This window comes from Branchiostoma belcheri, unplaced genomic scaffold, assembly GCF_001625305.1.
Source record: "Branchiostoma belcheri isolate BF01 breed outbred unplaced genomic scaffold, Haploidv18h27 scaffold27, whole genome shotgun sequence".
NCBI classification, from domain to species: domain Eukaryota; kingdom Metazoa; phylum Chordata; class Leptocardii; order Amphioxiformes; family Branchiostomatidae; genus Branchiostoma; species Branchiostoma belcheri.
In genome coordinates, this window is record NW_017803876.1 from 967,257 (window position 1) to 994,398 (window position 27,142).

The window sequence follows — 27,142 nt, forward strand, 5'->3', positions numbered from 1 at the left end:
GCAAAACCTGGAGAGATCCCAGCCTATTCTCAGATTTTGTTGCAAATGTTGAAATACTTGAATATTGCTCTTATAAATAGTTATAATAATAAATGGTTTTTATTATCCAAACAGTACCCGTGCAGTCGCAGCCTGTATACGGCTTAATTGATGCAGGGTATTACATAATCAAGACAAATCACAACAATCAAATAATACACATGATACACATATTTGTTCCACAAATTATTGTGGAACTGTCGCAAGGGTCTATAATATATATGTATCTACTCGCCATATAGACAGTGCAACTGTACAATTAATAAGAAGATTCATTGTACTGGCATAGTGTTCAATAAGAAATTTTTCTCAACAGAAGGTCACAGATCTGATAATAATAATGTAAGATGTATGAAATGCTTGTGTATATCAGCAATCTTAAGAGGGCAAGTTAAAAATCACTGAACACATACAGTACCCGAGAAAATGTGGTTTGACCCCTGGTTGCTGGTAACATACAGCCCTCCATCCTGAACCATTAGCAGGGAGGGCATTCATCATGGCTTACACAGGGGCTAAAGAGATGTGGTCTGCCTTTATGGCTATTGCTCTCACCTATAGGGTTACAAGTGTCAGCATTACTGCATTTTACCATGCAGTACATACCAAAACTTGGCATGAGGGCATCAACTGTTCTACCTTATTTATTTATATGATCCATGCACTTCCTTTTAAAAAAATACCACCACTATATGTTTCAAGAATTATCATTATGAGATTCTGATCTACATTTCTTAAATATCTGTCTGTTCAGAAACTACTATTTTTCCCCATCTTGCCAAAATAACTACCTGTATCTTTCAATTTTGATGTTATACATAGTGTACGTTCATCAATAAATTGATGACACTAATCTTTTTCACTTTCTAACGTAACTTCAGTTGTTCATATCAAACAAAAATAAGGTGGCAACAAGACAGATGGTGGAAACATAATGCACAGGATTCTCCATTGTGACTATGAAAGAAATTCCACCACTACTTGATAAGTTAATTGGAGGTCTCTAAACACTTGTTATTCCCCTCCTCATCACACAAGGCTCCAGATGGATGGGCAGTGCTGTGATTGGATGGCTCATCAGCCACCTGAACATCGAGAGAACGTGCTTCGCAGCTCACGACCAATTTTCCTCAGGCCTAGGAAAAAAAATGTTGTGTTTCCTATTCCCCGATTGAACCTAGAAAAACCTGCCGACCTTAGCCTTTTTTTTGTGTGGACCCCTTCAAGGGATAAACATTTTTCAAGGTGGTCAACCTTTTCTAGCTCCATGATCTGACACCTGAGTGATGAAACGTTGTAGAAGCGGTTTTCCAACATTGACATTGAAAATGAAAGTGTCCTCATGCACGTTTTACTTTTTTAAACTGTAATGTATAAGTTGGATCACTAGAGATTGCAAAAGTCTCCTAAAAAAAAGAAAGAAAGAAAGAAAGAAAGAAAGAAAAAACGATAATCCCTTAACCTACCTACCCTAAATCAAGACTGAAAGAGGAAACACAACATGTTCTTCCAGGGCCTCATGACCAATTTTCCTTACCTGAACCTGTTTTCAGCCCCGCGTTATGATGCCATACATCACCTGGTGCCATGCTATACCGCAGGGACGGGAAATGTCATTTCCTACCGTAAGCTCACTTTGCTCAGTCAGGCATTTTGCTGACAAATAGCGTATAAAGTTGCCTTGAAATGTCGGCTTTAAGGGGTTATGATGTAGTATATTGTTCCAATTTCATCATAGGATCCTGGCTGATTCAAGCTCTGATAAAAAAAAAAGAAGCAGTCACACATAGTAAGAATCTGATACGTGTTCACTGATAGGCTAAGTCACTGTCAGGTGGGTCCAGCCAACCCTTAAAGTATGTAACCACTAGTATCTTTTTGTCAGGGGTAGAATCCAAAAATCCAATTCTAATACTAGTACTAGAAGCAATGGACAGACTAAATCTGCATGCTCTTTACATGTAATGACCTGAATATCTTGCAAAACAGTTGTGGCTGCTCATAATTAAATGGTTGAGTTTCTAGTAACATGCAGACTACAATGTATTTTCGGCAGGCTGGTATGGTACATTTGTTTTACATCCTGGAGAAGGCTAACACTGCTAAGTACATCAATTACGTCCAGAAAATCAGTTTATGCCAACCTCTGCCAGCATGGGGCAAAGGGAACTACAGGTATCAGTACACAAAGCCTAACAAAAACTGTTTATTGCATGGATAAAATGGCACTGAACAATATATTACGTTACTATATATAACTTAACATTTTCACACTAGGACAACATCTAATTGATTTAATCTCTATCAATCCTCTTTAGAGAGGTGAACATTTTGGTAAATTGCTGATGTCTTTGAATTTGGCCTTGACCAGCAAAAGAGAAAGTTGGAAGAGTAAGAGACAGAGAAGTATAGTCTATTGACTAAGTAAGGGTGAACATCTATCTTGCAGCTGTGCTTGTAGGGAAGTCTTGTCGTCAGAGTATAGGAGAAAAATTTAGTGCTTGAATATAAATGTGTGGTGTACACATGCAGCTCACGTTGGCAGGCTAGCTCAACATTATAGAGACCGGCTTTACGCAACACGTACACTCCTGCCATTATGTTCAGGGCACGCCGGTCGCCATGCCATGGCTCTGTCAGCTTTACAACTTATCAAGTTTTAGCTATTTGTACAGGTTGCAGAGCCGTGAACTGTGCTCATGAAGCCTTGAACCAAATGAGATTCCACAGTGTAGCAGCCATAGCAATTGACATTGAACATTTCTCCTGAGTCGTTGACTGGCATACACTACAACTGCCAGTAATATTGTTATCACTGTACAAGTATGGATCAAGAAAACCCATCTTATATTCACCTAACCTCACCTATCCCTTGACCTGAATTTGACTCTTATATTCAAAGAGCAGGCAATTCTGGACAATTGAATCAGCAATAAATATATAAATTCAAACACTTTTGCTATTTGCCAGGGGGTACTAGTATATTATTACCCTATGAGAGTATGACTATGGGGTTTCTGTAATATTGTCCTCCTTTTGTATAAACATTACACAAAATGCAGCAAACAGGCTTTTGTTTGCCTTCTGTGACCCAGTAAGGACACAGGAAGTACCAGAAGCTGTTCCTGTGAGCCACGTCCTCCAAGTACCATACCTTGCATATCAAGTACTAGTAGATATTTATATGGACTAACCAGGGGTTAATGGAATTTTTAAAACCCTTAAACGCCCTTTTGGGAACTTTATCAATACTTCTCCACAATGTTCTATAGTATAAGACTGAAGTTGGGAAGCAACTATAATTTCTACACACCTTACAAAGTCAATTTGTACCCAAATCTCTGAATTTTCCTTAATAGTTTGACTGCTCCCATACATTTACACCTACTTCCAAGTCTTCAACCTCCCCACAGCCTTTCCATTCTTGTGCTCTGACCTACATTTCCTGATACTTCATTGAAGCTTTTAAGTTCCAATCACTGCTGAGTGAGCATATCTAATATCCATGCAAATGTGCTGTTTTGGCCTGTTGCCAGTGGAAAGCCACATGGTACCAACTACAACATGATGTAGAAATTTGCTTGGATATTCATGTTTATCTGATGGCAAAGGTTATAATAAATCTGTAGTAAATTAATAGATAGGATATAAACTAGGCACTGATGATAACAATCACCAGCAAACACTACATTACAATAAATAAAGATTTGATTGGTACATGTAATTGGTGACATTGTGCCTGCTACTATGTATTACAAGTGTTCACCTTGATGGCATTAATCCAGTGGAGTGTACTAGAAAGAGATGGTACAGAATATAAAGCAGTGACAATAAAAGCTAGTGGAGGGACAGGGGAGGTGGTACTTCTAACCTCCCAGTGAAGTTAATCCAGCAGAGATCTACATACTTTTATGTGTGCTGTCTGCAAAATGTGACTCATAAAACCAGGCCTGTAGTACATTTTAGTGTGGCAATTTGTCTCCAAGTACATGTACATTTTTACTAAAAAAAATACTGGGTGGGTATTTCCCACCCTGTCCAGTGATAGATGACAATTAGTGGCCTCATTTTACCTACTTTGGGTTATCTAAATGTATGTATTAAGTGGTCCCATATACATTCCTGAACATATCTAGAGTCCTGATAAAAGCCAAGAGTGGCATATTTATAGTACAAGACATGAAATATTGGGTGCATACATGTATGCACTTAAGTGTAGGGGCTGTGCAGGTACTTCTGATGTCTACCTGCACCTAATACGCACTGGTCCATATAGTACTGGGTTTATATTACAATATATGTACTGTAGGTGTAGATTTTTATTCCCTTCATTGACCGTTATCACATGGAGTATACAAGAAATAATGGCAATGGTTTCCAAATAGCTTTCAGTATGATCCACACTTCCTAAATTCTGAGTGTTGCAGGTAGAATTTGTCAGGTGCAGGTAATTTTCAATGTTACCAGCAGCATCAGTGCAGATATGCAGAAAAAAAAGGATTTCGAGCCCTGTAGTACATACAAGGTGGAGAAGTATTGGCTGTAAGGGGCGAGTCATCGGGTGGTGATTTATCACTACTCTCTGCACCTGAAACCTGCCTAGTTGGAAACTGACTGAAGACATGACTTGGATGCGGAATGTGGGGGGATATCTATTGGATGTCTGGGAGGGGGATTAGCAGCATACAAGTCATCCCAAAGCTCCGTCTGGCTACCTTAAGGAACCTGGCTGATGAAAGGGCAATAGTTTGATTGTTTCACCAGAAAATTACTTCACAATAGCAGCACTAGTTGCCTGCAGATGGAGGACTGACACGATTTCTTCTCAACGCTTTGTCAAAATGACTTTTAACATTTAGAATGTGAAGAACTAACAAGTGAGACTTACCGGGTAGAATGTGAAAAGTTGATTCTGCTGTTATCTATTCAATCCATACATTTGTCAATACTTAGTCTAACAAGTAAATTCACTATTGACTGTTACAGTATTTCCATGCATAAGTTGTGCATGTCCTTAACTATTTATTTATGTCCTTAACTATCTAATAATGTACAAAAGAGTTCAACCGAGATTTGTGGAAAGGTTTCAAATTCTTCCATGATGGGATCTCTCTCCCTGATTGCAGCCCACACCCAATGACTGCTGTAACTGCCTGTCTCTCATGACTCTTAAAGCAGGACTATACTGCACTTTTACAGCCACGCACCGCCGGGTAGGATGAGTTACGGCCGGGGCTACTTTCAAGGTGAGGATTTCGGGCGCACTTGAAGCATGATCAAGAGGCCATTTGCAAATTGTACAACGTGCCATCCATACGGAACCTGTGAAAGGCTTATAGACGGCAAAGACAAAATGGGGGTACTTGACCTCTGAATTTCCTAAACTTACACACAATTCTAAGGACCATTTTCCAAATATTTGAGGGACAGATATCTGTTGTCCCTAAACCTGTCTAAAATGACAGCCTGTATCTGGTCTTGTCACCCTGATAACAGGACGACTTATTTCTATAACCCTGACATTTCCTTTATGATACTCGATTTCAAGCACCATTTTCCACATACTAGTATCCGATAGACAGGAAAATTGTTGTCTCCAAACATGCCTATAGCGACAGCTTGTATAATCTAGTCTTGTCACCCTAACACAACATCTTTGTAACCATGACAGTTTACAATAGGCTGCCCAGCACCAGGAACACAAGCTTTATAATTTGTAAATGATGTCATCTATTATCAACCATCATCTTCCACAGACATTAGCCATTTAACCTCCCATTAATTAAAAGATGCTGATATCATCAGTGAGCTCTGATATGACCATTACCCTGGGTTCAGGCATAGGTCAACCATATATACTAGTCTAGTAACAAGTCAGTCAGCTTTATCTATTTATGTGTATGATGGAGTCCAACATCCGCAAGGCTTTGGATGATGATGATGATGACACTTAAAACTGACTGTATACAGTAGATTATTCTGTATATCCATTTAGAATGGAAAAGGTAAACTTACCAAATCCTCCGCCTCCAATCTTCTTAACCTGTGAGGGAAATGATAAAAAAATAACAAGAATTGATTTCATGACATTTACAAATGGTAAAACCTATAGGGTGAAGGTCAGTGTCAGGGCAAAATTATTCCTTTCCATTTTTATTGATGGGAAATGTTTATTCAGTAGACAGGGCACAGCCCACGCTATAAGTGAAATATCAATACGAGGCCAGGTCTAATATAGGATGGAATTTTCCCCACAATCAGAGTGACCAAGTTGAGTATTGATTACGTCAAGAGCAGAGTTCCCTTACCAAACTTCATCACCCCCGGAGAATATCTGATAACCCCTGATGAACCCTTCAAGTGCAGACTTCAGGCACTTCAGATATATTATGTAACTCTAGGACACCCTGGGAATCACTGACTTATTCGAATTGTGCAATACTGTATTCTTCAAATAGCATAAATATTTTGCTAAAAATCACTTAATATTAGATATGGATTACAAATTTGTCATGAATTGAGTATAAATGGCCATGATATTATTATTAAGGCGAAGAAGGTATAAAATTCCTGCTTGGCTACCATGCATTCATCAGTTCTGGTAATCTGCTTCTTTCGTCTACAGTTTCAACAGTCTATGTAACCTTTCTCCCCATGTATCTCTATGAGATCACAGCTAGAACTAACATTCCAGGCCCTGATAAGTGGCTTCCCCCTGTTTTTGGTATGTACATGTACATCGCAGTATGTTGAGCAGACCACAGCAATGGCTCCAGGCTGCCACTGGTTCAAATCATCCAGATAACATGACAGCTTAGAATGACCGAAAACAGTTTGAGAATTCAGAGCTTGGGATATTTCTTACTAGATAGGGCATACATAGACTGACTACAGGAATAGGGCATACAGAGACTGAGGTCTTGTTTTTTTTTTAGAGATACGAACCCGAGGCAGCCTAATTGTCGGGACTTTCTGCAATTGTGCAGGATGGGTAGAAGCTATGGGCCTATGGCTAATGGCTGGGACAGCAGCCAAGTATTGAATTGCAGTTTATCCATCACGTAGGTTTTCCAGTGTGGAACTGCATTGCTTGGTTGCTTGATAATGGCAAAGGCTTACGTTGTGTTGGTCTAGTAGGTACTTTGGCATTCTTATGATCTCGCTAGTCAGTTGTGACTGTGGTCGCACGTCAGAGGTTCGCCGTTGCAGAGAACTCCCGCTGGCAATTAAGAGACTACATAATGTTACGTTTATGGTGCAAATGGACTGCACACACCAATCTCTGAACCATTTTCCAACCAATAGTCTCACTCAGGGCATCGTCAGTTTATTTTTAGAGTGGCAGCTTACAGAGTGTGCATTAGATCCTAACATTATGTATGTACTGATGTAGGTCTATCTCTCTTCTGACAAGAGAAATTATTCCTATCGCTTTTTCTCAGCGATTTTGATTTAACTTTGATGAAGCTCAAAACTGTTAGATTTTATCTGTCTCAATATTATATAACTGGAATCTACCACCCTAGGCTACTTATTCATATTCAGTCAAAGTAAATTGTTCTGCTTCTTGCAATCATTTTTCGATCACTTTGAGTTTGATAAGCCTAACATAATTAGTAAGCCTTTAAATTATATCCTAACATGGCTACTTCAATATGATTGGTACTGATTCACTCCTAGCACTAAATTGTTTGGTCATTTGTCTTGTGCAATTTGTGTATGATTATGGACAAGAACACTGGCAAGGAAATGTCCTTGATATAACTACTAGTAAGCCAATCGTTTAGCTGTTGGAAGAAACAAACCACTTTGAGCAAGGTTTTCAAGGTTTTCAGATTTGATTTCATTTGTGTTGTGCTTCCGCAAATGAAAACATATGAGTCAAGGAATCAGCTATACAGTCTACAGGATGACTAGGCTTTCTGACAAGTTGGTAACACCTGACTCTGTGTTCTAGATGTAATTATAGACCAACATATCATTTTGGACAAACATGATCTTTAGAAACTTTTAAGAAGGTAATTTGTCACAGTTTCCATCCCTTTGCTCTGGGCTGAGCTGATCAACTGGTGCCAGGTACCAGTCTTAATTATGGGATAATGTTACACTCATGTGTGATGCTTAATCCTCTTTTCTCACAACTTTGCCACATTACCTTCCAAGTGACTTTTGTAACTTCCGCTTTGTAAGAGTAGCAAAAAAATCTCTTATTGGAAACCTTACCCTGTGTCTACACCTCTTGAGATGATGCTATCTTATTTATTTCCATAACAATGCAGTGTTTTTGTAACAGGTGGTTCCTATAAACAATAGAACACAATGAGGAAAAAGTAGTGCACATTGTTGCATGCTAATTACACTAATTAAGTACCGCAGGAGTTTGTGTGGCGAGACTTACCACTTCCCAGCGGTCCTTGACCAGTGCCCCGACCTGCAGCAGATCCTCAGCCATGGTGGTGGCCGTCATGGTAGATTTGTGGATGTTAGTTTAGCTGTGCACCTGTCAGCACGCAGAGAGGGGAGGGGCAGGTCTCCTCACCTCGCACGGAGCCGGCGACCGGCGTTTGGGTCTCCTTCACTGCGCGTTAGTGTCATCTAGTCATCGCTACACATGGGTAGGGAAGAAACAGGAACAATCCATGCGTTTTCTTGAACCTGGAAAGGCGTAGCTTGTCCTTGATTTGTTGTTTTAAATCTGGATAGGGACGCACTGCTTCGGGTAAAAGGCCGGGCACGTTCCCAACATAAATCTATACGTCATAATACCAAGACCCGGCTTCCTACCGTTCCGGCTTACCGTCCATTTTCTTACTCCCAACAGACCGGCTCCACAGCTCGGCACTTCGGTGTAAGCGCCGCAAAACCCAAGATACTCCCAAACGTCTTTAATTCGCAGCTACGGTTAGGGAAGAAGGCGCCTTCCGAGCAGCCGACACTGTTCACGAGTAACTCCCTCGGTTATCGCGGGAACGATGACGTTTCACGTAATATATCTTATTCTCTTAATCCGGTACATGCTTACTATTCTCACACCTTCAGTTGATGTGTAAAATACATACATGACTTACCAAAAATCGGGTGAAACACGCACGATAAAAAAACATTTAGGTTACTGAGTCAGCCATGATTGCCTTGGTTCCGGGGCTACTCCCGACATGCACCGCGAAACAACCGCAGGTGAAAGGTTGTACTTCCGGGTCGAGAAAAAACGTGGGTTGCATGTTTTTGTCGCTCAGAACAACGTAAGTGTTCATTTTCTTCATTCCAGAGCTATATATCGTACTATATCATAACTTCCAGGTATGTTTGGTAACTGTTAGGCCCTCTTGTCCAACAAAAGTCCAGTGAAATAATATATTGTGATGCGTGTAGAAGTTCAATGTGGCACATGCACATGGTTGCAGTCAAGGAGGTTTTAAAGACCCCTTGGTTGCAATCTACCTTTTTCTTGAGCAGTCAAATGTGGTCATGTTCAAAGCATGAATATGGCTTCATGTACCAGAAAGTGACAAGTAGGACCATCAAACAGTTAGCGTGGAATAGCTGTTGATATTTCCAATGATTACATTCTCATTGTACTAAAATACTGTACATTCATTTATTTTTGTGTGGACTTAATTTGGTGATAGAAGGGTGATGGAATTTTTTTTTACATTTTTTAAAGTTTGTGTCTTAAATAATTCTGTTGTACAGTTGTAAATTCACGAATCCACTGCGAAAACCATGAAAATGATCAGCCGCATGTGCATTTCAAGAGTTACAGTACTGTAAGTCCTGAAATACATGATGTATGTGCAACGTTTTCATTGTCTGACAGATTTGGCGCTTACTACTGGGAGCCTGCTACTACATGACTCTACTCTGCTTGTGTTACCTGACACACCACGGACTCAAATAAAGGCAACGCAAAGTATTGGTTTTCGGCGAAATCCAAATAATGCAACGCATTTACAGCATTGTGATGTATCACGTCACATGTATCACCCACCAGGCCTTCCTAATAATATAAGGGAGTGCAGATCATAGAAATTGCCAAAAAAGAGAATACTGTAATCAGGGACATTATATAATGTCCTTGCTGTAATTGGCCATGAGAGTCAGTCCTCGGTAGCCTGGGTACCATCCGGATTTTCGCTACGCAACGCTTTTCAAGCGAAAATCCGGATGGTACCCAGGCTAAGTCCTCGGGGAGTTTAATTTACCCCTACGACCAAAGGGCAAATAACTCTACAATGGTCAATTATTCTCCCTATTTGGCCACGTTTGACTGCTTTTGAAACGGCGCGTATCTTGTGGAGACTAGTGTGTGTTCATATCTGACAAACGATTGTCTTTGCCACAGACCAATTTGAGAATTCTCAAGCTTTGATATTTCTGTTTCATCCCCAGAATGAGACTCCTGACACACAACATGTTAACTTCCCATGTGAAAGGGGTCACTAATGGCTACCCTCTCAAGTTGCAGGTAAGTCACTGTACATTTAAATTTGTTTTCAGACTGTAACAAAAAGGCTCTTACCGGTAGCTTAGGTTGGTGTATTTTTGTTGTTGTTCTTTTGCTACATGCACATTAGAACTATCACCATTATTCTGTCTAGCCTTGTTTAATGGTTTTGGTAAGCACTGTCAAGTGAGAAGAATTTGTTTGTTTGCCTTGCATTAAGTAGGTCATGACTGCTTTGCATGGCGAAGTCGGACCAAAAAACAGTACAGACATTGGTTTCCTCGACTTCGGGGAGAGATCAGTGGGAGGGAAACAAGACAGAACAAAAAACTAGACCAATTGCCAGCACGCACAGCAAGATATGCGAAAAGCCCGTTGCCTTACCTCGTCCAGCTTTTAAACAGCACTCTGTAATGTAACCCTGTAATGTACATGCCGTTATATACTTTGATTTTAATCTACCTAGTACTTTTAATGAGGTTGGTATTTTAACTTTTAGCTATAGTGTTCTATTGTAAAAATGTAATGATTATCTTGTCACAATATGTTTTTATACAATGTACGGGACATGTAATTCAGCCTTCGGGCTGTGAAGTGTTTCAAATAAAAACCCGCATTATTATAAAAATGGTACATACTGCTTTCTCTGCTTAGCAATAGCCCCCTGCTGGAGTACTAGTGTTGTCTGGCCCAAGGGTTATCAAAACAGATATGGTCGCTGCTTATGCTTATGTGGTGCAGGAAGGACTTTGACTTGGTAACTTTCACCATGATATATTTTCTTTGCTTCATTTCGCTGCAGGCAGAAAATATCAAGGTAATGTCTGTGGACTTTAACCCCGAGTTTGTGGCGAGAATGATCCCCAAACTGGAGTGGCAGGCGCTGGTCCAAGCAGCAGAGAGCGTGAGTATGCTGTGTTTTTTTTGTCCAGGTACAAAAATGTATCTGTTCTTATTGCTGATAAAAGGGACAGCCTTTACTTGAAAGAATGGCCTCAACTGGAAGAGATTTCCCTACCTGGCAAAGGAGATTGAAATCTACTCTACCTCTATAAGGTGCTAATTGCTAAATGTCTGAAAAAGTCATCTACTGGTAGAAGTCTGGTGCTGGGTATGTCATTGATGACTGAAAGTAATAGTATTATGTTGAGGTGCACATTCCGGCTATCAAGAAATCTATACAAGAAACTATGTACAGTATCTTCTCTGATCAAAAGTAATGTGTCTGTGCCTTTCATTATGTACTGTCTTCATTTCTGAAGTGACTGTTCTTCACAATGGCTTTTTACCACAGATTGGACATCTTGGAGACTTACCACGGGAGTTGGTGCCAGAGTATGAATCAAATGAGGAGTTTCTGAAGATGGCACATCATGTCTTAATGGAGGTAACTATAATTACACCATATCTGTATAATGCTGCAATTTGTCTCATAATTACTATTATTCAACACCGCTCTAACCTGTAAATAACTAAGTCGTGAGGAAGTTTATGAATAGTGAAATATGATATGATGAAAATTGATATGATGATGATCAACTTTCGTACAGCATTAACAGCTGGACTGGCAATGGTAGACAGATGCTGTTAGTGTGCGCTGAGGATACTAGAATTAACATTTGCGCCTCTGCCTATCTCTAATAGTAACTACTGCCCCTGGAAGTTTGTTCCATGCATATTTGATCAGTAATAAGTGTTTTTCCCCATCTCAGGTGGAGGTTATAGAGGGGAACCTGGAGTGTCCAGAGACTGGCAGGAAATTCCCCATCAAGAACGGCATTCCCAACATGTTACTGAATGAGGATGAAGTATGAAGTCTAGCCGTGTAACTTTTGTATTCTAGAGACCTTCTATAAATAATTTCATCTGCTTGGTGGATGAGTGAACAGCAAATTTCTTTATTCACTTGTTTAACAAGAGCTGACATTTCGATGACCATCTGTCATCTTCGTCAGGGCAGTGATGAAGATGACAGACGGTTATTGAAAGTTGAAATGCCAGCTCTTGTTAAAGAAGTGGTTGTGAATAAAGAACTTTGCTGTTCTATCCTCTAGAGACTTTTATATAAGTGTACAAATGTGTTGAATAGAGCCAAAAAATCCTTGTACCAGACAATGTATTTTGTACATGGCATTGATTGTATGCTATTCAAGTATGTTTACATGGCAGGTGGTCATACATGACAACACCATTGTAAGAGGTGGTTGTTAGGTAGGTTCTTGAAACATTTTAGAAACACCTCAGAACCCAAGGTTTGATATTATTAATGTTCTTTGATTCGAATACTTGAGTTGCAATCAAATATGTCAAACAAGGACCGTGACTTGAAAGTGGCATGTATGGAGTAAAAGAAACTTGGCTTTGAAAGAATTAAGGAAGAATTGGTACCTGTAGATAATGTGTAGCTCAACTTTAGCAGATTGATACCTTGTTTTTAGAGAGAGATCCTTTTGTAATGTGATAGGAACAATGGCTGCTTGTAACTGTGTCACCAGCTACTGTTGGCAGTTTTTTTTGTTTAACACTGTGCAATGGAGCCGTGTGCAGAGCCAACATTTCCTAATACTAGTACAATCAATGTACAAATAGTCATGTAGTAGGAGACTATAAATGAAGGACAATGATGGTATTGTTCAAGGGATTATATTTGTGCAGCATTTCACCATCAGTGCTGTGTTACTGATCTATAGACATTATGCACTTGTTAATGTAAGCCTTGTGTGGGTGTAAGTTCATCATATTCTTCATATTAACATATCCTTCGTGTTTGGCAGTAGCAAATGTTCATCTCCAAGTGCCAAAGTAACCCTTCGGAGATATTGTACTACCAGTAACAATCCCGAAAAAGGGGAAGAGAACTAGTAAATTAAAGTTATAAATTTAATTACTTGTATGCAATGTGTGCCTTTATCCCTCTGGCTTTACATTGGCAAGTGCACAATTTAGATACCAATCAGTTATCTGTTGTTTTTGACAATTAAATTCTGTACAGTCTAACACAGCCTACATGTACATTCTGTTGATGCCTGATTTTTTATGTGGTAAACATTTCAGCATAGTTTTCCACTCATCGATGTATACTACACCATGGTGCTTACACAGATATATACATGTATGCATACTGTGCTACTACTATATATGCATATGCATACATTGTATGCACAAATCAGTTTTACATGTACATGTACATACAATAATGATTACTTTATAATCAGGACACAGGATACATAGGAAGTTAGAAACACATCAATGTATTTCCTTGTTTGTAGGAATATAAAGACATGCAAAATCAAAGCATTTCAGAGATAATATGATTTTTTTAAACAGGAGTCGTGCTCCAAAGACAATGCAAAGAAATACATGGATGTGGTTCTCACTATATATTGCATATTTACTTACTTCAGTGGAAGGAGTTATTCTATGGAACAAAGAAACACCTTTTTCTCACGTAACACTGACATCCAGCATACACCATAGCCTACAGTCCATATAGAATAAAGAGAAACAAGCAACATTTCTAAACATCCACTTGCCTGGCTCTTTTTTTCCTTTTCCTTGTTTACCATATTGACAGTTATTAATACACCTTGATGCATACTACTGTGAGAAGACAAGGTACAAGTTTTTTTTACATATCTTCCTTTGTTAAGTTTACAGTCTATAGATACATGTATAGTTGTAGTAAAGTGAAAAGTAAAGTGTGATGTACTGTTTATCAACAACACACGTCCAGATTAATGTCACATTTATGCTGACTTCATAGAAGCTGGAATTTGTACACATTTTGTGTCCTTGTGCTACATGTATCATACTGTATGTACATTTGTTTTATAACCGCTCCATAGAGGTGTCATTCCCTCAGTTACATGACAGACTGTCAGTTCAGACCCTGTGCCATTCAGGGCTAACACAAGCATACTCTAGCCTATTGTAAAGATAAACACAAAGTGATCAAGGTTAACAGCCATCATCAGCATTTTTCCACAGCTTTTGGAATACCAGTAATCCATGACAAACATTGCCTCTACTTGCTCTGATCAGGTCTCCAATCAAAAGTGTTGATTAGAGGACCACAAGGTACAACAGATCGGTTGATAAAGAACAGAATTTCCAGAAGGAGGGACTGAAAACAAAACTTTATAGGACAGTCAAAGAAGGCTATACAATTTAATCATTAATTCAGTAACTTTTATACCCTTTGACATAACAGGCTGACTTTAGAAGATGAAGTTCCAGGGCTACAGAAATCACTCGTCTCATAATAATTTCACATCACCATGATTATACTTGGTCAATAATTGTATGATTTCTATTGAGGAACTTCCACATGAAACATAATCAACTATAAACAATCTTCACATTTTACCTTCCTAGTCTGGTATGTAGCATCACTGATATAGACAGACATTCTTTATTTTACAAATATTATATCAGGTTTAGTACTTGTTATTTTTAATTGGGTAACTGAAGATGGCCACACTAAAAGCATTCCTTGGTAGCCTGGGTGCCATCTGTTTTGTGGTAGGGCTCTTTTTACTTGCTGACCAGATTTTTTTTTTGTTCAGTTTGTGCAAAAAGCCCTGTTACAAAATGGATGGCACCCAGGCTAATTCCTTGTGTCTTAGACGGACGACCCAAAAATCAAAATGACTATTGGTGCCTCTGTGTGATCCCACTAAAAGTGGTGATTTCTGGTAAGCAAATATACAGTGTACAACAGCATACTGGGCCTGTGTGAAACTCAGAATGTTCGTGGTTTTCGTTGGTCAACAATGCATCAGAATTTTCCCCCCTCAACATTTGAAAATTATAGATGGGATGTCATCCTTAAATACAAACGTACCCAAATTCGACCAGTCCTTAAACGAGACGTTCTGCCAAAGTGCTACGCACAGTACATTACAGGTTTCATTCAGGCACAGTACCATCTGCCAACATGCTACACAACACAATGTTTTGTGCTGGTCACTGTTACAACCATGGAACATATGGCTAATTCTGTGGCCTGCAGGGTGCAGAGCTATGCCCCACCCCCTGGGGGTTACACAGCCATGCCCCCATCCCCCAGGGGGTGCAGAGCTATGCCCCGACCCCCAGGAGGATGCAGAGCTATGCCCCGACCCCCTCGCATTTCCTGTGCTGCACCTGTTCGGGTGCAGGGTTGGTCAGGGGAATGCCCAGTCTTCTCTCCAACCTCTGCCTCAGCTCCCGGGGCAGCATGCTACACAGCGGGGCCAGCACATCCTTGTGATGGACAATCGTGTCCAGGCATATCCTGGGAAAGGGAAGAGGGAGGAGGAAATATTGTTTCGCTATGGAATACAGCAGAAGTTGCTTACAAAAATTTTGACAAGTCAAAAATAGGGATGCAGTTGTTCTGCAATTAAGTTCATCTTATGTGAAGTCTGTGATGCCTACAATTTCCAAGGTGATGCCTACAATTTCCAAGTGATACATACAACCCACCTCTGCAAGGACCTTGGCATTACACTGAAGACTAGAATATCATTGCAGTGGACCTGTGAACACACAACAATATCAATATCTGTCAGCAAAATGATTTGTCTCTGGAAAGATATTTTGTCATTTAACCTCTGACAAACATGAAACATCCCATTGTTAAGATCTATCTCACGACACAAGCAAAATTGTGTGCCGATTTAGCCTCTAACAGGCTTTAGAAGTGGCAAACTGTACTCCTTTAGCAGACATCTCTGGCAATGTTATCTGTCTACAAGGCCAATTTATACTCTTTCCAGTGGCTTATAAAACCTGGTAGAGACTAGTGATGATTTACAGACCAAATCAGGTTACAAATATCATCAATAAAAATTTTGCATACTTACTGTTGGCATGGGCTCTAATAAGTTTGTGCTGCAACCCCCAAACACAAAGACCTCTCCTTCCATGGTGCTGCAACCTGTGTGCCATAACCTATGGGGAGGGACAGCACGGGCAAGTAGCCATTCTTAGTTCTGTATAGGCCTGAGTGCACCACATGCGTAAATTCAACTTTAAATATGTTGGGTCTCACACAAAGTGAGCATACTACACTTGCACAACAAACCTTTTGAAAATTTTGAAAATACATACATGTAGTCCCAAAGATTTACATATACCCACCTAGGTTTATCTGTTGCTAGGTAGTCTAGGTTCATCCATTCATGTGTGTTAGTGTCCAGTACCCAGCCATCACCTGTTGGCAAATGTTTTTCTTAAGTAGTTGATTGCAACAGTGGTTACACTTTATGAAATGGAGATTTTTCTGGATCTTCTGATGCATCATCGTCTTAAAGCTACAATAAGTTTTTCAAATCACACTAAAACATTATAGTAACCAGGTTCAAATACTGGTACTAGAATTGACTACTGGTATGCAAACTGTAATGCTCTGCATGTAAAAATAACAAATAAAAAATCAAATAAAAAAAATAGCACTCACAAAATTGTTCAACAGATTTATCTCCAAGCATATCCTATAGAGGCAAGGCTGTAACCATCAGAGTGACCGCACCTTTGGCCAATGGTTTGTTTGTTTGTTTGTTTGTTTTTATTAGATCTCCATTAGTGTTCAACTAACCACTATTCTTCCTGGAGTCCACATAAAATTCAAAATTATAACAACAGAAATGTACAGAATTCAACTCAATATTAACATAAATTGAATAATTTAAAATAATCAACATAATTAAGTAACATAAACTGAGTTCGAATCAGAGTGATCACTGACATTATAAAAGTAACATAATTAAGTAACATAAGGTAACTTAAGTTCGAATCAAATTAATAATCAGTTAATGTGGTCAACTATGAAACAAATTAACAACAAAATCTCTAGGACTTGATTAAACAAAATGATAATGCAACTCAAACCAGAGAGGTTACAGCCTTGCCAGGATCTGCTTGGAAATCAAATCAAATCAAATCACAGTACAGAGTTTGACACGAAAATGCCCAATTAGAAAAGCGATGTGCACAATAGAAAGTATGAATTAATTACTTAGTGGCTGGCAGATTGTGGTGAATCCTCCGTACAGGAAGAGCTGGTTGGTGGAGATGGGGGTGAGGGAGTGCCACGATCTCCCCAGGGGAAGCCCACCTGGGACTGTGATTCTGCAATGACACAACAAGATGTCACAAAATAACCATCATTGGCAAAGCCTTGGCATAGGGTACTGTTTCTCTTTCTCCGAATTAACAGAAGTACACATGTCTTCATTCCAATTTATTCAAAAACAACTCTAAAGTTACGCATTATTTGAGCCAATAGTGAAGATATGAATAATAAATTGTAAAGTGTAGTCTTGATTAACTATGGTGACTCAATGAAGTGGCCCTTTAGAGAGATAGGAAGACTTACCTGCCACTCCATTCCCATGTGTCTAGGTTGATACAGTGTAAATCATTCATCCTAGTTTCCTGGAAAAAGAAAAAGGAAAGCTGAGCACAGAGTACACAGGTAAAACCTATGATACATGTACCTTTAAGTAAGAAAGAGTAGTCTACTACTGTACAACATTTGATCCATGTCTATTTAAGTTAAAAAAAACGTCAGTGATTAGATACAATATGAGAACACAAATGCTGTGAGGAACTTACCAAATATCTTCCCCCAAACAGATACCCTCTGTTGTCTATCCTAGCACAGGCATGGGCTGCTCGAGGAACTGGGACCTCTCCCTGAAAGTAAAAAAAAAAAAAAAATTAGCATAATCTTGTTATTGCTTCATCCTTCTCAGTTCTAAATCTTAATTCTTGTCCTTGATGGAACAGTACCTCTTTTTCAGTTTTGCCTTCCATGGCTTTTTCAATAGCAATTCTTGGTTGGGCAATGATGGCATATGCCCAAGGATGAGAACTAGGCCTACATAATTATAAGAAAGTAACACTGGGTAAGAAACATTCATTAGCTAGCTTGACTCACTGTTGTTTCTGGCTGGTACCACTCCTCAGCAACAGTGTCAAAAACACACAGGTGGTTGTTCCAACCCCTCAGGCCCTGCAGAGAAATGAAAAGCAGCAATTCAGCGAGATTTCTTTTAATTACTCTAAAACAAAAAATTGTCTAATACATAGATATGATAGCATTTTATTCCCTTCATAAAAGAAGAGGTGGTATAGAAAAGAATGTTTACTATGTACTTCTCCATTGCATGTATTTGTATACTTCTATCAACAGATGTGCTAGGATACATTATACTGCTAACCTATGAAAGAGGAATACACAATGTATACAGTGTATTTAGGCTAGTGATGCATACCTAAACCCAATTTTAGGTTCAGGTCCGGATTCAAGTCCAGAGGTTTAGGTTCAGTTCCGGACTTGTAAGTCCGGACCTAAACCCATGGCATATACAAAATTGCAGGTTGGCAACCTTGCAATGTTGTCTGGGTGAAACTTTGGCCACATAACATGGAGGCCGGTACTTGACGATGCCCGATGGCAATGTTTTCTTCATTTTGCAGCAAAGATTTTGCAAGCTACGGTTGGTTTTAGGTGGTATGGAAAGAAAAGGGGTATGTGAAATGGTCTTTTATGGTAATAAGTCCGGACTCGGTTCTTGACTTTTAGGTTTTTTTGGACTTGAACCTAAACATTTTTACAAGTCCGGATCCAAGTCCAGTGAACCGGTATGCAGCACTAATTTAGGCCATGTTGATTTGATTATATGGATGACATCCTCTGGGAGCCCCAAAACTGATGCGCGTGTGCGAATAAAAAAAAAGTTTTGCAAAAAAAAAAGTTCTTTTCATTATGAAATCTACGTGGTCATGAGGGTTGAGCAAATGGCACAGAATATGGTTTGGCGAATAATCTAGTCTTCAAGTTCATTTCTTTACAATGTCGTCTTTTTTCGTTTGATTTTGGCATTCTACGACATTGGTATAGTTTTTATTAATTTTTTTGTAACTTATGGTATATTTTTGCTCATTTTGCAACTGTTTTGTACGATTTACAGTATGGTTGAAAACTTTTTTTTTTTGGAAACGGCCGAAAATTCATGCGCGCGCGGATGTCATCCATATAATCAAATCAACATGGCCTTAGTATATTTACTGATAATACTTACCAGCCCAACTGCCTCATCTGGCTCAAACTGCCCCTTCAGGGGGCTTTGTGGTCGGAAGCCATAACCTCCAAAATAGATCAGTCTGTTGGGATTTAAAAAAAAAAGGTAAGATGAAACATCAGTACACAGATGAAATTATTGTGACAACAACTATCAATCAGTGGATCACTAGCTTTTACCAGGCTTCTTAAGTGGCTAGAAAGAGTAGAAATTAGCCAAGCAGAAAGATAGCATGCCAGGGGCATCTGTTCTGTCTCGTTCACCACTTTCTTAACTCTTTCCAGCTACTTAGCAAGCCTGGTAGAGGCTACTGACTCAGTATACAAGCAATTTGGAGTACAAATGGATACACCAAGGCAAGACAAAATGGATTTCAAAGAGAACTTTTCTGCTTACTTTCTCTCGTACACCCAACAGCCCAGCTTGTCCCTCTGACTGGGAGGGATGCCCTTCCCCTCCACACCTTGCCACTCAAGGGTTCTCAGGTTCAGTCTAAACAACTTGAGAAGGATCAACACAAGAGGAAGAAATTATTTATTGACATTCTGGAGGGTTGCTAGACAGATGATTTGCTGAAACAGTGCTAGTAGTCTGAAGGCCATGTGGGTTAAGGCTACTCTCCAAGCAGAAGTATACGCTCATTTTTGACATGTTTTACTATTTAGGTGTTTTTATATGGCCTCCTTTTTTTTCTTACATCAGCCAGATACTGCCCTGCCAATGCCACACTGTCTTGCCAATTTCATACTGTCTTGCATGAAACAAAAGATATTATTTTAAGGTTAATAAAACACAATGTGAGCGTAAGATTATGCATTTGCTTTTCAAATGTTACCTTTCTAGTCTATATTTATGTTTGCATGTCTTTTTTTTCCTTACCTTGTTGGAGTTTGCCATGTCGTAATGCCCACCAAAGATGTACATGAATCCCCCCAGTAGAGCAGAGCAGCTGCCTGACATGGCAGGTGGGTACTGGCCACTGGTCATCTCCTTAGTCCTGCAGTATAAAACACCATCAGGCATCAATGTACATGTATACACTTCATTTCATTTCATTGCATTTCTACCTTCTTGCTGATAAGGCAGCTATTATTTAATTGGCATCAAATTTGTATTGGCTTTGGGATTAGGCTGCAGGGAGAAGGTTAATTGTTTGACTAAACTTTGTGTACACTAAAGAGCTAACCAATATGGTTGACTCACTAGACTGATGATGATGACACTTGGGAAACAACTTCATTCAAATGAGACACAACTCTTTGCGTGGTCAAATAAAATGATATAAAATACCATCACAATAACATAACTTCTTGTGCCCAAACAAATTTGAAATACTTACCAATTACCATGATATTCAATGTATTTCAACATCAGGATCTGTATAGTTCATTCACAAAAGTTTGCACCTACCATGTTTGTGTTTCTGTATCGTAGATCCAGAGTTCTTCAGTCGGGAGATATCTGTCCCAGTCTGCACCTTCCTGGGGATCCTCATCCTAATGATACAATCAACCATTAAAGATTGACACTCATCTGCATGTAATGTATTATGGGCACACACCAACATATGTAAAATATAACTTACAAACACTTGCAAATAACACTTCAGTAGTACAGGCACTTGAGTCCACTTGACTTCTCTTGAAAGTGAACTCTCCAAGCTGAGGTTAATAGTGTTTTTAGGCATCAGGGCTCAAAATACTGGGTAACTAGTGTACATATGCACCTTAGTGCGGGTAAAACTGGGCCTATGTAGGCATTTCTAATGTCTACCTGCACCCAACCTGCACTGGTCCATGTGCTGGGTTTATACACAAAAATTAGGTGTATGTAGATTTTTATTTGCTTCTACTTACCACCTATCAAGTATAAAGAAATAATGGCAATGGTTCCTGAACAGATTTTAGTATGATCCATATATTTTGTACCAGTGCTTCTCAAAGTCTGAGCGGTGCAGGTAAAATTTGTCTGCCAAAGGTCTGGTGTAGGTTTACTTTCAGTGTCATCTGCATCAGACTGCAGGAATTCAGGAGAAAGTATTTCGAGCCCTGGATGCCTTGTGTCTGCTCTGTGTACTGACCACATATCCTCCCCATGCAGATAAACATGCATGTCCTCCACATCACTGTCTTGCATTTCTAGACATCAAAAGTAGCCTGGTTACCAGACCTATCATAGCTCCCGAGTCCTACATCCTCTCCGCTATTTGCGGAGAGGAAGTAGGACTCAGGAGCTATAAAAGAGGTTTGGTAACCAGGCTACATCAAAAGCAGATCTTGGAGCTTGTGTACTGACCACATATCCTCCCCAGACAAACATGCGAGTCCCCCACATCACGGCCACATGTCCGCTCCTCTCCCTGGGCAGACACGGGGCCTGCTCTGCTGCCATCGCTCCCTCCATGCCTCAACATCAGTCAACTCAGTCTGCTCGGGTACTGAGGCAGTAGTGAAAAACAATGCATAAGTTAGTATGGATTATTCATCTATTCATTCCAACAAGCAATACTGCAACAACAAATATTTAAGAATAGTCTTGGAAACTCACTTGGCAAGGAAAGCTTTAATCATTTATATTGTCCTACCTTGAAACTATAACGTTATATAAGAATAAGGTTAAGACCAAGAGGACATAATTTATAATATATGATGTTCTTTTTTAAACCAACTGGCTGCTGGTTACTAGTATACACTATTGTCATATACTAGTAACATATAGATCACACAAAAACGTCCAACGTTAGGCTAAAGTGGCTGGAAAGTGGATCTTGGGGAGCAGACTTGGCTAACAAGGCTGGACTCCAGGCTAATGTAAATGTATTGGTCTCATCCATTGACCAAACAAGTGTCACAACAAATAAATACCATTGTCATGGAAGGCTGGTAAAATGCTTCACCATTTCTAGCAAACAGTATCCCATCTTTCTGTCAATTTTTGGCACACATATGTCTTCACTTGATTTGTGACTGTAATTATAACACCATCATATTTATCAGCTCCACATTCCAACGTTTCGACCAGATGTTGGGCCTGAAGCTTTCCGGGATTTAAATATATATTTCTTTAGATTTAAATTTCAGAGTTTAGGGCAAATTCTCAGAGCAATTTTCTACATAATTATATGATATTGAGATTACTGCTTTTTGCTGCATGCAATTCTGATCTGCTGTACCACATCGCCCAGAAGGACAACGATTTTTGAATTTCTGCAAGATCTAGCTTTTAAAAACCAGCCTTATCTTCACAGCTGACCGAGTGACCTAAACTTAGGTCATGCCCGCCCGAAAAGAAATAACGGATCAGCAACAAGACATTTCAGCATTTCTAGCACTGCTAGGGGTCTGTCATCCTTTCTACATACATTCAATTGCCCATAACTGCATAATTGGCGACAAAACGCTCCAAAAGTGAGAGTTACTGACCTGTTTTTTCGCTGCCCTCCCCACTTTGTTTTCTTCACAGTTGGAAGTGTATTACGTCATTGGCCCCTCTGACAAGTACGAAGTACGCATGCTCAGAAAGGAAGGGCTACTCGTGGGATTTTGAACAACCTTTATTTTGTACTTTAGCCCTAATGAAACTAATGTAGATGTGACAGACAATAATGCTTTTTGGTATGAACTAAGACGCCACATTTTGATACTTTGTTATGAATTAAAGACATACTGAGTGGCCAAATATCAACTGTCGCCTAAAGTCCGAAACTCCCAATCGCACCCTCATAATTTGGCGGGAAATTTCGCAGCAGGCAAAATGGCCGGACGACTCAAGTCTTCGATCGTGAGCGCTTTCAAGATGCACGGACTGTCACTCAGGATGTAAGTCGTCATTGTATTTTTCAATCAAGAACTGTAGCCTAGCGGTAAGACAGTTTGGTGAAATTTGCTCGTTGGAGTCGCCCATTTTCTTGTGTAAAGTACGATGACATGTTATGTTACTAGTGAAAGTTGGTGGGGGAGGGGGGCGTTTACCTGAGGACAAGGGTTTGATACTTTACAGCTTCATATTGAGCTTTGTCTTATTGTATTATGATGTCATCACTTATATATGAGTCATAACCACGTAGTACATGACATGTCATCCCCATCGGGGTGCTGTTTCTTTTCAATCTTGAATACCCCACATTTGGAAAAAGCCATGAATATCAGTGAGGAAAAATTCCAGGTTTTATAGTGGTTAAGGCTTGGGTTAGGGTCAGCCTGTCAATATTTAAAAAAAGATGAGGAAAAAATCCATAGCCTGTCAATAGCAGAAAACAGCCTCTACCAAAGGAATGGGATACTGATAGCCGTGGACGACTCTGGTACACCTTTTTGCATGATAATGCCGGTGACATCATGCAAAAAGGTGTACCAGAGTCGTCCACGGCTAGGATACTGAAGATGTGCTATGTTCCAGAGAGGCCAGTAAGTTCCTGGTTGAAGCTCTGGATCCTGTGAATGAGGTAGAGAGGGAAGAGTGGCTGGACCGGATCATTGAGGCTGTGCAGAAACAACCATGTGAGTAACAGGTTCATTTATCATGAAACTTCATCTGTGTTAGTAGTAATTATAGTAAAACAAACTTTATTCCAATACACAATTTACAGAGAGATCAAATTTTCAGGCACTTTTGATCAATTGCTTTGTAAACCGTAACTCTCGCGATATCACGTTGTGAAGTGATTGGTCATTAATTATCCTGATGAAGGCGACAGTTGTCGCTGAAAGTTTGATCTCTCTGTAAAGTGTGTGTTGGAATAAAGTTCAACATTTTACTATAACAGGTTCATTTGTTGGGGGTTAGCCTCTACCAGGTTTCAGAGGTGGCTGGAAAGAGTAGAAATTGGCCAAATAGACAGATAACATGCCAGCGGAGTTGGCCCGCTGAAGGAGTAACGTTATACTAGTAGTTTTCAGAGTGGCAAAATGTATTCTTTTAGTAGACCAACTCTCCTGGTATGCTATCTGTCTATGTAGCCAATTTCTACTCTTTCCATCTGCCTCCAAAGCCTGGTAGAGGCTAGTTGAGATGGGAAGGTGGGATTTTACCTCATTACAAAAGCTACAACCCTAAACGTTAACTTCATCAGGACTGCATATCAGCATTTGATTTGAAATTATAAGAGAGCTCTTTCAAGGAAAATATATCATAATTGGGCATGTACGGTATTGTTTTTCCTACTTTTCCTACTCTTTTGTAGTTTACCATTCTGCAATGTTTCTTTCAGTGGAGTCTTCTATGATAGACAGAGAGACGCTAGAAGCAGCTGTACAAGACTGTGTGCAAGGAGGAGAGGAGGATAGGTAATATTAAATGCTTCAGAGCTATAACATGCTCACTGTGACTTTTGACTGGCATGTTATTTGCAATGGCAGTGGTCGAAATACTTTTTTTCAGCGCTCTGCAATATTGCAGAAGAGTAAAAATTTTGTTCTGCAATTTGGAAATACTTTCTGCAAATACACAAGCCTCCATACTACAATCTTGCAGGTTTATAAGCATGAACTATTGATTCATATGCAAATTAGTGAACACAAATTTTTGGAAGTCCAAAAGGAAACAAAAGATAAACAAGTCAAGACAAGGTTGATGCAAATTAGTGAAGAAGCTCCTGTTGTTTCAAAACAGGAGCTTAAGTGTTGTCTGTCCTTGGGGCCAAAAGCGTCAAATCCCAAGTGCCAATTTTTCCTGCTGCAAAATTGCAGATTGTATAAATTTTTCTTCTGCAATCTTGAAAATCTATCTGCAGATTGCAGACTGCAGACGGGTATTTCGAACACTGAATGGGCAACCTTATAGCCAAGATGTTTCTATGTTATTATTCAGCTGTGTTTTTTGTCAGTTAATCCACTCATTTGAATATGCACTAGTACACTATCCTGTTACATCGTATAATTGTTCATCCACGTTCTTATTATTATCTTTCAGTGACCAGGTCTTCAGTGTGATTGATGCTTTTGCCATTCCAAAGTTTGATTACAACTCAGAAAGGAAGAAGTTTATACCGTAAGTACATGACCCATATGATAGTGGAGCTGTACATACTGTACAGTCATGTATAATGCCAGAAAGTACTGTAGATGTTAAATTTTTCATATCTTGCATGTTAGATTCCTGTCGTTGTCAAAAGAGCACTTATCTTAGCATCATAGATGTTTTAAAAAAAGTGCAAACTTTTTCAGATTTGTGTTTTTTCCTTTTTCTTTTGTACTGTTTTGTTAGGTTAGAGATGACAGGCTTTTCTATTTATTTCACAGTTCCACAGCACCAAGAAGCCTACATGGCCAGGCTACTGACAAGGCCCAACTCTTCAGGGACAGATATACTGTCCTGTTTCAGGTTAGTAACATGGGATAGTCATACACTACAGTATCTGTGTTTCTCTTAACCTGTCATGCATAATATCTACCAGTTTTGCTGGTAATTGTGTTGCATATGTAATATGATTGATAACATTCAATCTCTAGAAATAGTTTTTTTTTATGTTCGATGAATTCTGATGAAGTGAACCTTGTCCTTCCCACAGAGAACCTCCAGACATGAGTTGTTCACACCTCCTGTCATGGGAGCCAATCCTGTACAACACACAAAGAAGTTCCAGGTAAAGATTAACAGATCGCGGAAATCCTTTTCTGTATCTTAATAGAAAAAAAACAGTGTAAGATACAGGGATGCTTTCAAACATGGGCCACCAGGGCTAAATAGCATATTATGTAGATGGTACTGAATTGCGATGAAGCAACAAGCATTGATTTATAATAGATTTTACTGTTTACTGAATTATGATAGTGGTGATTACCGAAGTAGCAGCTACTCAAGCAGCTGAATCGGTTTTGAAAACAGACAGACATTACAGGTATCCACTACCTTTTCTCGTGGCCCGATGTTGTCACCTTGATAAAGGCACTTGACACTATCTTCCTTTCCCTGACGGTGGCGTGCTCACTGAGCCTCTTAGATTAATCTGTCTAAATGTGTGCCAAAGTTTGGAGCACCAATGTGTCAACATCTGCACATTTGCCATCAAGAACCGTAATTACCTCCATGAAAAATGGAGGTATTGTTTTTGGCTTGTCTGTCTGTCTGTCTGTATGTATGTATGTATGTATGTATGTCTGTCTGTCTGTGTGTGTTTCCGCAACTTTGTGGTCAGCATAACTTCAGAACGCCTATATGGATTGTGATGATATTTGGTATGATGGTAAGTCTTAGAAAGACAAAGGTCAAGGTCAAGTATGGGCCTCCTGGTGGATGACCTTGGTACTGCAGCAGAACTTCCGGTTTTTGTATCTTTTGTCCTGAACAAGCTATGGTCTTGACTTTTTGGTGACAGATATCTTATTTTTTTTTCTTTTGACAGTTGAGACCAGTGGAGTACCTGCTAGGAAGCGTTGCTAAGCTGGGAGAGATCATTGTGCTGGGCATGGTGACCCAGCTCAAGCCTGGCAGCTACTACCTGGAGGATCCCACTGGGGCAGTTAAGATGGACCTCAGTCAAACCATATCCTTTTCTTGAACAGTGATGCATGATTTGTCCATTGTATATTATACAAATGCAGGGGTTTTTCTAGAAAAATTTGGCATGAGGGAGCAGTATCACGGCGAG

At 39.6% G+C, this 27,142-nt stretch overlaps 4 protein-coding genes across 8 annotated transcripts in view; 2 read left to right on the top strand and 2 right to left on the bottom strand.

Annotated features, from left to right (window-relative positions):
- LOC109472234 overlaps positions 1-8,536 on the bottom strand; it is a 39,081-nt gene extending 30,545 nt beyond the window's left edge. Inside the window, exons 1-2 of the mRNA XM_019771864.1 lie at positions 8,438-8,536; positions 6,055-6,082 (exon numbers count right to left, since the gene is read on the bottom strand). Coding sequence (XP_019627423.1) covers positions 6,055-6,082; positions 8,438-8,506 — 97 coding nt within the window. The 5' untranslated portion in view covers positions 8,507-8,536. The remainder of the gene's footprint in view (positions 1-6,054; positions 6,083-8,437) is intronic.
- On the top strand, positions 8,537-13,485 carry LOC109472235 (multifunctional methyltransferase subunit TRM112-like protein). Of its 5 annotated transcripts, XM_019771866.1 has the most exons (6): positions 9,224-9,281; positions 9,857-9,949; positions 10,429-10,504; positions 11,286-11,387; positions 11,778-11,870; positions 12,196-12,353. In XM_019771866.1, exons 3-6 carry the CDS (start codon positions 10,430-10,432, stop codon positions 12,295-12,297), a joined length of 372 nt encoding a protein of 123 aa, XP_019627425.1. In that variant the 5' UTR covers positions 9,224-9,281; positions 9,857-9,949; position 10,429; the 3' UTR covers positions 12,298-12,353. The 5 variants fall into 5 exon arrangements, with proteins under 5 accessions (XP_019627428.1, XP_019627426.1, XP_019627424.1 ...); XM_019771869.1 differs by lacking the exons at positions 9,224-9,281; positions 9,857-9,949 and adding an exon at positions 8,537-8,623; XM_019771867.1 differs by lacking the exons at positions 9,224-9,281; positions 9,857-9,949 and adding an exon at positions 8,553-8,654.
- Positions 13,486-14,869: 1,384 nt separating this feature from the next.
- LOC109472240 (kelch domain-containing protein 2-like) lies at positions 14,870-23,088 on the bottom strand. The gene is made up of 14 exons (XM_019771871.1): positions 22,977-23,088; positions 21,850-21,991; positions 20,965-21,050; positions 20,434-20,551; positions 19,951-20,054; positions 19,555-19,636; positions 18,408-18,482; positions 18,083-18,163; positions 17,844-17,902; positions 17,484-17,596; positions 16,607-16,679; positions 16,330-16,417; positions 15,950-16,002; positions 14,870-15,758 (listed from the first exon to the last, which is right to left on the bottom strand). Exons 2-14 carry the CDS (start codon positions 21,955-21,957, stop codon positions 15,593-15,595), a joined length of 1,206 nt encoding a protein of 401 aa, XP_019627430.1. The 5' UTR covers positions 21,958-21,991; positions 22,977-23,088; the 3' UTR covers positions 14,870-15,592.
- Positions 23,089-23,097: 9 nt separating this feature from the next.
- Positions 23,098-27,142, top strand: part of LOC109472238 (DNA polymerase epsilon subunit 2-like) — a 9,086-nt gene continuing 5,041 nt past the window's right edge. The window contains exons 1-7 of the mRNA XM_019771870.1: positions 23,098-23,372; positions 23,953-24,053; positions 24,764-24,839; positions 25,465-25,542; positions 25,794-25,875; positions 26,063-26,137; positions 26,897-27,037. Of these exons, the coding sequence (XP_019627429.1) occupies positions 23,308-23,372; positions 23,953-24,053; positions 24,764-24,839; positions 25,465-25,542; positions 25,794-25,875; positions 26,063-26,137; positions 26,897-27,037 (618 nt within the window). The 5' untranslated portion in view covers positions 23,098-23,307. The remainder of the gene's footprint in view (positions 23,373-23,952; positions 24,054-24,763; positions 24,840-25,464; positions 25,543-25,793; positions 25,876-26,062; positions 26,138-26,896; positions 27,038-27,142) is intronic.